At 45.1% G+C, this 13,403-nt stretch overlaps 1 protein-coding gene across 2 annotated transcripts; it reads right to left on the bottom strand.

Moving 5' to 3' along the window:
- Positions 1–498: 498 nt before the first annotated feature.
- LOC123141079 (65-kDa microtubule-associated protein 3) lies at positions 499–5,927 on the bottom strand. Of its 2 annotated transcripts, none has more exons than XM_044560311.1 (6): positions 5,018–5,927; positions 4,251–4,934; positions 1,595–1,682; positions 1,395–1,468; positions 1,196–1,270; positions 499–996 (listed from the first exon to the last, which is right to left on the bottom strand). In XM_044560311.1, exons 1-6 carry the CDS (start codon positions 5,507–5,509, stop codon positions 757–759), a joined length of 1,653 nt encoding a protein of 550 aa, XP_044416246.1. In that variant the 5' UTR covers positions 5,510–5,927; the 3' UTR covers positions 499–756. The 2 variants fall into 2 exon arrangements, with proteins under 2 accessions (XP_044416246.1, XP_044416247.1); XM_044560312.1 differs by having other exon boundaries at positions 771–996; positions 1,405–1,468.
- Positions 5,928–13,403: the final 7,476 nt, after the last annotated feature.

Here is a 13,403-nt window from a genome sequence, read left to right as displayed (position 1 = left end):
AGCTCGTATGGAAACTTGGATTTCTGGCGTAACGATGGTGAATGGTATCAAAATATTACTATCGCATAATATAGTATATACACTAAAGGTTGGCCAAAATATGGACACCTAAAGGGCCCGACACGCACAATCTAATCCTATCCGAGCCCGTCATTGCATGCATTTCGGACAACTGTCCGTAGCATCATAAATCCTTCCTTTTGAGGTACCCAAATGGAACGGTCTTTATTTGTGTTGCTGGTTGGTCTTTTTCACATGAAAGAAAATATAAAATCCATTCTTCATGGTAAGGCGCATTGCTCCAAATCCTCTAGGATCACAAGTGGAATGCTAAGCAAGGGTTGGGATGTTGCGAGCTCCGTGTCGAACAGAAAGAAGCAAGCAGTGGATGTTGTCGTAATGCACCACAGAGTAAGCATAGGCAACCAAACTAACTAAGGCTACAAAAATAGCTAGCTAGGGTTTTTAAGCTGGCTACCATTTCTAGCGCGTGTAGTGTATTTGTTAAGGTTTGACATAAGGTGAACTGTCTCTAGATCGTATGGATCTCATGTACTTTTTGGAATTAATATATGCCTTCTATACTTCTAGTAGAGAGATAAAACATCATATCCTCTCATCACTTGAACATCTCTCTTTCCTTTATAAGGACACGCAAAAACTTTGCCATCCACCGTTCTGCGACAACTAGTGTCTTTTCTCTCGCCAACTTTGAGCAAACTACCCCAGAACACGGGACATTGCATGAACCGGGTCTCACTCGAAAGAATCCTGCGACACCATCTGCCCATCGTCGCTCCTTCGCGGCGAGAATGAAGACTTGAGGTAGCTCGGTGTGATTGGCCTCGGCGATGACAATGATGATGATGATGCTGACACGATCATCTTCTTGCTGCCTCCCATGGACAATGTCCTCGTCACGTTCTTGAGGTTCTTTTGAAGTGCCCGGGCAACCGGCGACTCCACCGTGCTCTGCCCCTGCAGCTTCCTCTGGTCCTGAGAAAACCATGAACATGGTCATGTCCAAGGCTCATTTTTGGACGCATGAATTGTACTATGTATTTTCGAATGCATGCGAGATTTGATGTGTGATTCATGTCTCCCCCCCCCCCCTATCCGAATAAACATATGTACTTGTGCACGGATATTATTAGTAATGATATGTTAAGATTAAGTGGTTTGGATTCATCAATACCCTTTGTCTCTTCTTCTCTTGTTCTTTCTCCTTCCTCGTGTTATCGTAGTCCTCCAACATGTCCAAAAGCCCCTCCTGCATTTGCACAGTCAATTATTTCTCATTCGCAAAATTGAAAAATGGAAGCTAGAGTACCTTCCCGCCAAATTTCGAAAGGGAAAGTAATAAGTAAAGAAAAATGCAAACAAGGCATGCATACACCATCGTACAAGAACTTGGCGCCTCTGTCCTTCTCCCAGGCCACCACCTTCGCCATCAAGGCCTCCGCCATCGCTGCACCACGTAGAATAGAACAAGAAAAATTCACAGGGCAGCATCAGTGTTCTATTCATGAAAGGAGATTAATAGACAAACGCAAGTTTCTCATGAAGAACAAGATGAGCATCGCCATGCACACACCTGGCATCTTGTTGACCAAGGCGCGCGCCTTCTCGGCGCGCTTCCGCACGAGGTGCATTCCTTTACCCACGTTGTATCTGTTCTTGTTCTGAAAATCACACACATGAAAAATAATTCAACATTTAAAACGAAGAAGAAATTTTTTGAAAGTGGATAAAGCTCGCATAAATAGTTATCTCTTGGTCGAAATTTTAGCTAACAATTATCGACATGTACAACTTGCACAAATATCTCTACTCCTATAAAAAAAACACAGTTGGTGTTGATAGTGTGTTTGCGCTCCATCACTTATGACCATTAGATTTGCACCTAACGCACACGGACAAGCTGTGGCAATTTTGTAAGAAGGCACCTGTCATTCCGCTTCACTCTTATATTACGGGACGGAGGGAGTATTTACAAAAGAATCCTTAGTCTCTCCGTCCAGCCCCACCCCACTCAAGATGGCAATGGGGCCCCAAAACCCGCGTCCCCGTGGGTTTTTACCCTATTAGGGGACGGGGATGGGCATCTTTTCATCCCCGTGAGGCTGTTGTTGGGCACATTATACAACCCGACACGTTTTGTGGGTTTACACCCGTTTCGGTAGTCCCCGAACCCGAAACCCGGCAATACCCGCGAAATTACATTATTTTTTTACCACCATAGTCATCTTACCCCTGAAATCTTAGAGGCCTTGATATGTTCACAAGATTGGATAAGAAACAAATATAAAGGTGTGTCTTTCTTTACATATCATCATAAAGTTTATCATTATCTTGCTGCAATGTTTCATAAGATGTTCATTACTACTTATTTGATTCTCATAGATGCTGATAATGAATAAGGACAAAGCTTTTGGAGTTGTCTTCAAGACATTCAAGAGGGAATGCAGGTGAAGTACAGGTACTTGCAAATTTCATATACTAATCTGCATATTTTTCTCATGTTTAACTTTAGCTTGAGCGAATTTTGATCTTCCCTAGGACTTGGCACTTTGATTTGGCATTGGAAGATTTGAAGATGGTCGTTTGGAGGCTTGGAGATGTGAAAGATGCCATGATGATTCCAACTTTAAAGTGATTTGTGAACTATAAGTTCTATTTCAGAACTTATATAGCTGTTGAACCATCTATTATTTTTGTTGTTGAAATTTACTCAAGTTATGCTGCTGAAATGTGCTTGTTTTGCTGCTGAAATGTTATTCTTTGTCGCCACTATGTTTGTTTAAATATTTTGATTTTATCGTGGGTTCCCCGTGGGTTCCCCGAAACCCGATGGGTTTAGGGGACGGGCAGAAAACTAGCCCCGCACACGGTGATGGGGACAGGGACGGGTTTACGATTTTCTCGTGGGGATGGGTTTGGGAAGGCAAAACCCGATGGGTTTCGTCCCTGTTGCCATGTTGACACCCCACCCACCCTCGGCAAAGTAGCCATGGAACCAATCTGGGTGGTGGCCGCCGGGAGCAGCTCTTCCGCAGTAGCCCCACCAACCCACCACCGGAACCTCCCCTTCCTCCCGGTATCTCTTTGCCCCTACCATGTCTCCTCCGACGCGGACCTCCGCAAGTATGCCGCCGGTGCCCTCTGTTCCCCGCCGGGTCCTCCTACCTCCTCCTTGCCTCCCAATGGAAAGAAACTTGGCTGCTTTCTTTAGTGTTCATGATGTGTTTGTAATAAAAAAACATATGTGTGTTCGAATTGTTTCTCAACAATAATTCTGTTTTTTTATAGAAATCAAGTTCACGCATGCACTCTACATTGCTTATCTTCGTGAAATCTTCATTATTTTCCTTCAGCGGTATTACTATTGCATTCAGTTGATGCAGCAGAAGACATCTCATGTGGCCTTGGAATGTAATCTTCAGTCGCATCCAGATATGGTGAGGGATCCTAACTTTATGTTGTATTTGCCTGCTTGATCCATAATACATACATTATTTTGTACACTAACTTAAATATGCTCATCTTTTGCTAGGTGAGGATGTTGCTCGCTTGCTGCATCAAACCTGAAAATTTATGATCTTACGAAGATATGTGATGTTGTCGAGGCAAAGGTTGAAACGGGCGTATATTTCTTGTTCTCATATAAGTCCATAATTTGGAGAAGGTTTTGTTCCTTCAACCTTTTGATTTTGTGGCGCAACTGACTTTGGCTTTACTTTTACTTTTGTTAATTGGATCATAGCATGACCTTTTTCCTGACCAGCAATTGTTGTGTTATGTTTGCCTATCTCTAGAGAAGGTGGGGATGGAGAGGAAGATAATAGCAAGCATGTTGCTGAGCTACAGTAGTTCAGCATGAGGTTATGCTTAAAGGTCGTGTGAGGTTATGCTTGAAGGTAGTGCTCTCCAATGGCTTGAAGATAGATACATCAAGGAAGGACAGGCAGCGATGTTGAGTACGATGTTAAGTTTAAGGAGACACAGGACGAGTGTCGATGAGAACATAAGTAGAGAAAAGTTATATGAATGGAAAGTTGTTATGTTTAACACACATTTTTGAATTAGATTAATTTTTTGGCGAGTGTTTTTGTTACTCCATAGCAACACACGGGCATTTAGCTAGTCATGTATAGATCCGATGGTTGTTCCGAGAATAGTAAAACTGAAATATATTAAGAAATTTCTGTAAAATTCATGTGAAGTTCAGAGAGTCTGTCTGTCTGACTCACCCTGTTGTACTCCTCGAGCCAGGATTCCTCCTCGAGGGCCACCTGCCACTTCTCCATCCTCTCCAGCACCTCCTTCCGGCTGAACTCCTCGTCCCTGGCCTCCGAGATCCGGGCATCCAGCCGCTCTAGCACCAGCGACCGCTCCGCCGCGTCTGCGCAGCCGTCGTCGGACACGACCTCGTCGCCGCCGCCGTCCTCCTCCTCCTCCTGCGCGGAGATGATGCGCGCGCGGCGCCGGATCTCCCTGAGCTCGCCGCGCTTCCTGGCCAGCAGGTCCTTCATCCGGCGCCCCTTGAGGCCCTCCAGCCGCGCCACCTCGGCCTCGACCTCGCCGATGGCGGTGGCCGAGAGCGCGCCGGGCTCAGTGATCTCGTCCTCCGAGGCCGCGACGTTGCAGGCCACGCCCTGGAACCGGCTCTGCTCCTCTGGCGGCGTGTCCATCAGGCTCCACAGCTCCAGCATGGCCACCACCAGGTCCTGCAGCCTCTGCATTCTGCCACGCTTAGCCTCCCTCAGCCTCTCCGCCTCCGATTCCAGCCTCGCGATCGCGCCGTCGCTGATGTCGCCGGCGCCGGCACCTGCTTCTTGGAGGCTGGTGGTGATCTCTTGCGGATCCATGCCAAGAACCGAGGAGGACGCGTGCAGGGAGCTCGTGAGCTCTGCCATCTTCTTGATGCGATTGTCCTGCCAAGAACAGAACAAATTTCATCAATCTCTCAATGACAGACTAGTTTTGATATTTCTTTTCTAATCCGAACTAACTGGACCTTCTCGGATTGGAGATGCCGCAGGTGCGCTCTGAGCTCCTGGAGCCTGTTCATGGTGAGGTTCTCGGGGTCGGCGTCGACGAACGGTGGGGGCGGCCGTTCGCCGGGCCTCATCTCCTGCCGGAGCCGGTCGATGAGCTCCGTGACCTCGGCGAACTGCCGACACATCTCGTCCCGCCGCTGCCTCACCTCCTCCAGCTCCGGCGCGATCGCGCGCAGCTCCTCCCTGAGGCTCCCGGCGCTGGTCCGGGCAGCACTCGGCGGGTCGTCGCCGACGGCGGCGCGGAGGGCGGCCAGCTCGGCGAGGGCGGCGGCGATCTCCGCCCGCAGGCGCGCGCCTTGCTGCCTCACCTGCGCGACCTTGGCCCTGTAGACGGCGAGGCAGTCCTCCTCGAGCGCCCGCAGCGCCTCCCACCGGTCCTCCTCCGCCTCGCCGACCTCGTCCCACGCGTCCCGGAGCTCCCGCAGCAGCAGCTCGCGCCGGGGCTCCATTCTTTGTTCTGGAACGCACGGGGAACGGGACAACCGGCATGCAGCTTCAGGGAGACGGCCATGTCACCCGCCGTCGGGTGGCCGGCCTCATGGTTCCTCCTCCGAGGACGATCGATCGGTGCCGGTGGTGTGTTACGTACGTCCAGGTCAAGGACGCGGCTGTACGTGGATGAGACAACGTTGGACGGATCAGCGCGATGTGGTGGACTACGGCGGCGGCGACGGCCCGCCGGCCGGACGGACGGGCGAGCGACACGACGGCGACGGCTTCAGGGATTCGGGCGATCGGCCGAGAGGAGGTTGCGCGAGCGCGTCGATCGATGTGGGAGAGAAATGCGCGGGCAATCGGTGCGTGCATGGCATGCGTGTGACTGGAGGAGCACTTTGCATGCCTGCCTGCTCCTCGCAATATGCTCCCTCGCACGTGACGCTGTTGAGAAATTGGAGGTGCATATGGCCATGTATAAGTGATCGAGAAAACCGTCTTATATTAAGCACGTCACATAATCTAGAGAAACATGATTTCTTTTAATACAGTACAGACGCAAGCGCTCATATACACACGCACATACACTCAACCTTATGAAGATACACACGCACATCCTATCCCTATGAGCATCTCCGAAAGACTGAGCCAGCATATCAACTTGAAATTTACGAAGTCACCGTAGGCACCTCGTCGTCGACGGGAACGTCTCCTCCTACTGAATGCGCATCCCCAGAAATCCGAAAATAAATCCAGGAATAAATGCGAGCATCAGGACTTGAACCCTGATGGGCTGGGGATATCACAGTCCCTCTAACTATCCAACCACAGATTGGTTCGCAGAACATGATCTCTTAAGGCATGTACAATGGTGCTATCTTAGAAGCGACACGTAGAATAAATGATAAGGTGTAGGAGAAAGAACTCATAAAAAAAAGGCTTGTCTTATCTTAGAAGACAAAAGAGATGATCTCTTAGCACAATATGTCTCACCACATTTTTAGGAATGACTAGTTATTAAAGATAAAGCTAAGAGATGACTCATTGTAGACATGTTATTTTGTCATATCTAAATTACATGCAAGACTTAAGGTAAGACTATCTTATCAACCATTGTATATGCCCTTAGTATAGATATCAATAAATATGTGGTAAAAGAAATTTTGCTGAAGCATGTACAATAGTACTATCTTAGGATTGCAAAATAGAATAAATACTTAGTTGGAGAAGACTAAGAGAGAGAAATCATAAAAAAATTACTTGTCTTCTCTTAATTAAGAGATGATCTCTTAGTGACAATTGTCTCATCATATATTTAGGAACATCTAGTTATTAAAGATAAGACTAAGAATAGTCCATTGTACATCATTTTTTATTGTCTTCTCTAAATTACGTGGCGGACATAATAAGACAGTCTTACCAATTATTGTACATACCGATTATTTCTCAATTGAGAGAAGACAAACCTTTTTTTTTTTTGGAAAATGTTATCTCACGTCCGACAGATATTTGGCGTCTCCCAGCAAACGCCTTCCCCAACGTTACACGGATCTCAAGGCAGGGTCGATCCACGTCAGATCTGAAAAGTAGTTCGTTGTAAGATTAAAGCCAGCGAACGTTTCACCTCATTCAAAATATCTTTTTTTCAGATAATTCAAAATATCTCAGCTTGCTACACTAGCTAGCGGTGAGAGCGCGTAGATGGGTTACCTGTGTTTGATTCCCAGGAGTTCTTTTTTTAGATTTCTTTTATTTTTCACCACGATGGTATCTCCATTTACATGGCAATTTTTCTCTACGAAAAATTAAGATGGCAGTTTGTAAAATTTTGAAAAATGTCACTGGCAATTTAGACATTTTTTCACAAGTCAATTTTGTTTGTACATAGCATTTTTATTATTAAGAGATGACATTTTTATTACTTAAGATATGGCACTTTTTCTTCTTTAATATATCACATTTTTAATATTTAAGATATGGCACTTTTATTATTAAGAGATGACATTTTATATTCTTTTAAGAGATGGCATTTCTTCTTATTAAGATATGGCAGTTTTATATTTTAGGAGATGGCATTTCTACAGGATGGCAGTTTTTAAAGTTTAGCATGGCATTTTTTCGGGATGGCAGTTTTTAAAATTTAACATGGCATTTTTACAGGATGGCAGTTTTAAAAGTTTAGCATGGCAATTTTAACTTTTTCTAGATCATACGATCTTTTTTTATCATACTCATTTTAAATTTATAAATTAGAGGAATGGCAGTTTTAATAAAGTAGCACGGCATTTTTCATAATTCAAATCAGGGGCAAATTTGTTTTTGTACAAGATGGCAGTTTTTTTATCGAATACTGTGTTTATTTGTTTTTACATACATCATGGCAAATCTGAGAGTTAAATGCACTGAAGGTCCTAAAAGTTTCGTCTGGGTGTCACTTTAGTCCTAATTCTTTTAAAATGCATCTTTAGGTCCTAATTCTTTAGTTAGTGGTTCACCCGAGGTCCTTTTTTCACGAGCGCTCGCTGACCTGCCCGCGTGGCGCATTGACCCACGCCACGTCAACAGTGGGCCCAATCACCAGGCGAGAGAAATACACTGGAGGTCCTAAAAGTTTCTGTGCAGTATCACCTTAGTCCTACTTCTTTCAAAATGCATGTTTAGGTCCTAATTCTATAATAAGTGGTTCACCCGAGGTCCTTTTCTGCACGACCGCTCACTGACCTGCTTGGTTGCGTGTTGACCCATGCCGCGTCGACTTAGGGTCACTAGCAGATGACGAACATTGCAACAAAAAAACTATTTTTTGCAATCACTAGTTGTAGGCATTGATTTCGTTCGATTTGCATTGTTTCATTAAGTTTCTCAAACTGCTTGCTCTGATTTGAGGTTGGGTGATAGGAGCTTGTGGAGGAGGCGGCGCCGACGATGCTGCTGCAATGCTCCCCTTCCGTCACCCGCTTCCCTATCGGGGAGCTTGTTCATATGGCGTTGTTCCACCGTTCTTCTCCCTGGTTGGAGATGGGTTAGCGTGTGGGATGTGGGACGGATCTAATCTAAGTTCATAAGGCCTTGTACAATGATAGGTGCTTAGGAAGATGCTTAGAAAAATAAAGCGGGCTTTTCTGAAGCACCAATGCCTATTTTTACAGGAGAGACGGCTAATTAATCGTCTATCCTGTACAAATAAGCACCGGTGCTTAAGGAAAGCCTGATTTATTATTTCAAGCATCTCTTCTAAGCACCTTGCATTGTACAAGGCCTAAGAGGCTGAGCTATGGACTTCCAGTCGTCTTGAGAGAAAGCCTAACCGCCACTAGATAAATCGCCCCTCCCACACCTCCAGCCATTCCTAGAAGCGTTCGTGTTGAAATATATTGTCCATCTATCTTCATCGGTTCGGACTTTTAGATGAGTTAATTGAAACATGAATTCGATATTTGGAGATAGAAACGACGTAGAACAAACTGATGACGCAGCAAGAAATGGCAAAACGAAGACGCGGGTGCGGACCGAGGAAAGAAGCACCAAGGTTTACCTGGGATCCTGGATGCAAACGGAACGGAACGGAATACATTTACGCCTCGATCGGGAAGAAATTCTGGGCGAGGAGCTATTTTTATGCAGGTTCTACGAATGTATATACAGAGGAAAGACGCATAATCACGACGAAAATGCGTGTCGAGGGCCTGGCATTTCGTCGGCCAAAAAGGGAGAACACGCGTGTATTGATATAGACACAAATCCTAATGAAAAACCTCTGTGAAATGAAAGTCAGAGCATAGCACAAAACAAAACAAAAAAGAGTCTGGATCGCGGCACTCAGGACCCAGCCTTTGGTGCACGCGACGAGCTCAGCATGCAAACGTACGTACGTGGAGCTGGAGCCGTATCCGCTTGCTGGTTTGACCGGAGACTTTGATCGATGGGGTCGATGCCGCGTGCGTGCGTATGTTGTATGTACGGCGAAGCTTCTCACCGGCTCTCCAGCCAAACGGAGGGAGGGGTTGCTGCTGCGTGATGACTATAATACTATACGCCAGCGGAGGACCGCCGTCGACGTCGACGTCGACGGCGACGCGAGTCCAACTCCGCGTGGAGAAACCCGCCCGTCTCTGTCGTCGCATTATCTTCTTCCACGGTCGCCTCCGTCCGGAGCAGGAGATCTCCGTGCGCCTCTGCGTGCCGACCGTGACCCCTTGACCCTTTCTCTCTTGTGGGAATGGAAATGAAAAACACAAGATACTTTTTCTAGAAATATGGGGCTTTTTTTTCTCTTCACTCGGACCAGTCCGCCTAGTCGACTTCAGTTACACCAAATGATGCAGTCAAAACAGCCAAAACCACACCTGTGACCCAAGTTAATTCACGGGGTTTTTTAAATCCCCCTGTGCCGCCCCATCCAGCTCCTCGCCCGACAATTTCCTCTCGATCGAGGCATAAATGTATTCCGTTAGGTTCCGTTTGCATCCAGGATCCCAGGTCCTTGGTGCTCCTCTCTTTGGTCGGCACCCGCGTCTTCGTTTTGCTGGTTCTTGCTGTGTCATCAATTTGTTCTGCGCCGTTTCTATCTCTTCTTCAAATATCGAATTCATGTTCCAATCAGCCCATCTAAAAGTCCGAACTGATTGAGATAGATGGAAAATGCATTTCAACATGAACACGAGCACTCCTAGGAATGGTATTCTTTTCTTCTTTTCTGAAAAAGGGTGTCACTATGCTTTATAAATAAAGCACAAACGGCCAAACTAATACTCCCTCCGTAAACTAATATAAAAGCGTTTAGATCACTATTTTAGTATTCTAAACGCTTTTATATTAGTTTACAGAGGGAGTACAAGGCAGCGGGAATTAAATCCACTTTCACAGACGCGGTCACTTTGGTACACACTGAAAAAAAGCAGACCCGGTTCTATTGCTGAGGCAGCGTGTGTGCTGAGCTCCGCGTGCTTGTAACAGAATGATGTCTCTCTTTTTTTTTTGAGCCGAAAAGAATGATGTCTCTCTGGTTTCGTTGTTCTCAATGCCCTTTTGCTCTAAAATACAAAGCACCTAAAACATAATAAAAAGAGTATTTTATTGACAAATACATGACGACAAATCATTGGTAGTACTTTTTCTGATCACTTTTCTTTGACATGACTAATTGATCACTCATTTAGAGAAGTCCAGCATTCACACATGCATACACGTGGAAAATGAGGTAAAAAATATTCCCTCCGTTCTTAAATATAAATATTTTTAGAGATTTCAATATAGACTACATACAGATGTATATAGACGTAGTTGAAATCTCTAAAAAAACTTATATTTAGGAATGGAGAGAGTATATGGCTGGTTACAAGTTGAGACGTGAGAGAAAATTATAAAATAAATTATTGAAAATAATTACTCCCTCTGTAAACAAATATAAGACGTTTTAGGTTACCTAGTAATTATAACCATGAAAAATCCCCTGCAAACAAAAATTAACGATGAAAATAGTGAAGAAAATAGTTGATGGATCTAATGATGAGTTGTCCCTGATAAAACTTTGGATCGGAGTAGGCTAGTAGATCCGGTGAACCTACCTTGTCCAGCAGCAGATGAACTCGAGCTGGAGGCCATCGTGGTGCTGTGGCACACGGCGATGGCGGAGAGTGGGCGAGGTGGTGGAGCTTCCCGTGAGCACCGCGCTAACCCTAGATCGGTAGGGATTGTAGGTGGGGATTGTGGCAGCGATTAACCTCGTGAATAGCGCCCCGGCCCCACCTCTGTTTATATATCGCGGGTCACAGGGGCCCACCAACCATGGTTTGGTTAGGCGCCCCCGATCAGGGCGCGAGTCAGGGGCCCGTTCGACCCGTTGGGCTCGAACGGGAGAGAGATCAACCTAACATTCTCCCCCTTGATCTCAACTTTACTTTTAACTTTATACTTTCTAGTTTATCTGTTTCATCACATATTGGTACATAAAGCATGTTTCATCGTCACGGCTTAATTGCCGTTAGAATCATACAGCTACAACATATGTTATGTTCAGAAACAAATTCTGTTCCTTTTGGGCCTATCCAGGAATCATAAGGCTTTCCCTTAAACCCATGCCGGCTAAGTGTTCCTTGAACACATTGGGTGGTAAGCCTTTCGTTAGCGGATCCGCAAGCATATCCTTTGTCCTTATATGCTCGAGACTTATAGTTTGATCCTGGATTTTATCTTTCACAACATAATACCTTATCTCTATTGTTTTGGCAGCATTACTCGACTTGTTGTTGTGAGCGTAAAATACTGCGGGCTGGTTGTCACAGTACATCTTTAGTGGTTTGTGAATACAATCTACCACTTTCAAGTCGGGTACAAATTTCTTTAGCCATATCGCCTGCCCCGTGGCTTCGAAGCATGCTATGAATTCTGCATACATCGTGGATGATGCAACTATCGACTGTTTGGAGCTTTTCCACGAAATAGCTCCCCCAGCGAGGGTGAATATGTATCCTGACGTGGATTTTCTATCATCTCTTTCCCCCGCAAAATCTGCGTCTGAATACCCTTTTATCTCTAGGGAATCACTTCTCCTGTATATTAGCATGTAGTCCTTCGTGCCTTGCGCATAACGCAATGCTTTCTTTACCATCTTCCAGTGCTCTAGGCCTGGATTCTCTTGATCTCTACCGAGTACCCCGGTGATAAAAGCTAAGTCAGGGCGAGTGCACACTTGTGCATACTGTAAGCTGCCAACTGCCGAAGCATATGATACTGCTTTCATTTGATCAATCTCATACTGGTTCTTGGGACATTGAAATTTCCCAAAACTATCGCCCTTGACTATTGGAGCGGGTGTGGCTTTACTCGCATGCATATTATACTTTTTAAGAACCTTTTCTAAATATGCTTGCTGAGATAGTCCTAAGACTCCATTGTTCCTATCTCGGTGAATTTCTATGCCCAAAACATATGATGCTTCACCAAGATCTGTTATGTCAAAATTTGAGGATAAGTATTTCTTTGTTTCTTGTAGTAGACTAACATCACTACTAGCAAGCAGGATATCATCCACATACAAGATTAGGAAAATATATTTCCCATTTTTAAACATTGCATAAATGCAATTATCCTCAATATTTTCTTTAAATCCAAAACTTTTAATCTTTGATTAAACTTTAGATACCACTGCCGAGAGGCTTGTCTTAATCCATAAATGGATTTCTTCAGGCGGCATCCCATATTTTCCTTGCCTTCCATGATAAAACCCTTGGGTTGTTTCATGTAGACCTTTTCTTTTAAATCACCATTCAGAAATGTCGTCTTAACATCCATTTGATGTAACTCTAAATCAAAATGAGCAACTAATGCCATTATGATTCTGAAGGAATCCTTACATGAGACTGGAGAAAATGTCTCATTGTAGTCTATCCCTTCTCTTTGTGTAAATCCTTTTGCCACGAGTCGTGCTTTATACTTTTCTATATTCCCTTTAGAGTCATACTTAATTTTGTAGACCCATTTACAGCCTACTGTTTTGGCTCCTTTGGGAATTTCCTCTAAGTCCCAAACATCTTTGGAACTCATTGATTTCATCTCGTCTTCCATTGCCTTCATCCAGTTCGATGAATGAGGGCTTCTCATGGCTTCTTCATATGAGGTGGGATCTTTTTCCATATGAACCATTTCTGTGTTATAAACTTTAAAGTCAGTAGAAATAGCTGACTTTCTTGGTCTTGTAGACCTTCTAAGGGCCTCAGTTTCTGGCACATTTTGTGCCTCAACTTCTGGCACTTCTTCTAAAATTTGCTGTTGCACCTCCCTTTCATGCTCAACAACGGGTTTAGTCGGCTCCTGACGGACAGGTTCCGGGTCTTCCCCCATAGCTGTCATGGGTGGAGTTGCAACTGGTAGTGAGAAAAATGGCTCCTGAATCATCGGATTAGGTGC

Source organism: Triticum aestivum, chromosome 6D (assembly GCF_018294505.1).
Source record: "Triticum aestivum cultivar Chinese Spring chromosome 6D, IWGSC CS RefSeq v2.1, whole genome shotgun sequence".
NCBI classification, from domain to species: Eukaryota; Viridiplantae; Streptophyta; class Magnoliopsida; order Poales; family Poaceae; genus Triticum; species Triticum aestivum.
Note: the sequence above shows the minus strand (reverse complement) of the source record. Positions and strands in the feature narration are given on the sequence as shown.

Excerpts from the sequence above, each read along its gene's own strand:
- LOC123141079 (XM_044560311.1), bottom strand. The coding sequence starts at position 5,509 with ATGGAGCCCCGGCGCGAGCTGCTGCTGCGGGAGCTCCGGGACGCGTGG. Across the intron at positions 1,469-1,594 it reads CTTGGTCAACAAGATGCCAG|CGATGGCGGAGGCCTTGATG; the intron begins GTGTGTGCATGG and ends TACGTGGTGCAG. Across the intron at positions 1,271-1,394 it reads CCAAGTTCTTGTACGATGGT|GAGGGGCTTTTGGACATGTT; the intron begins GTATGCATGCCT and ends GTGCAAATGCAG.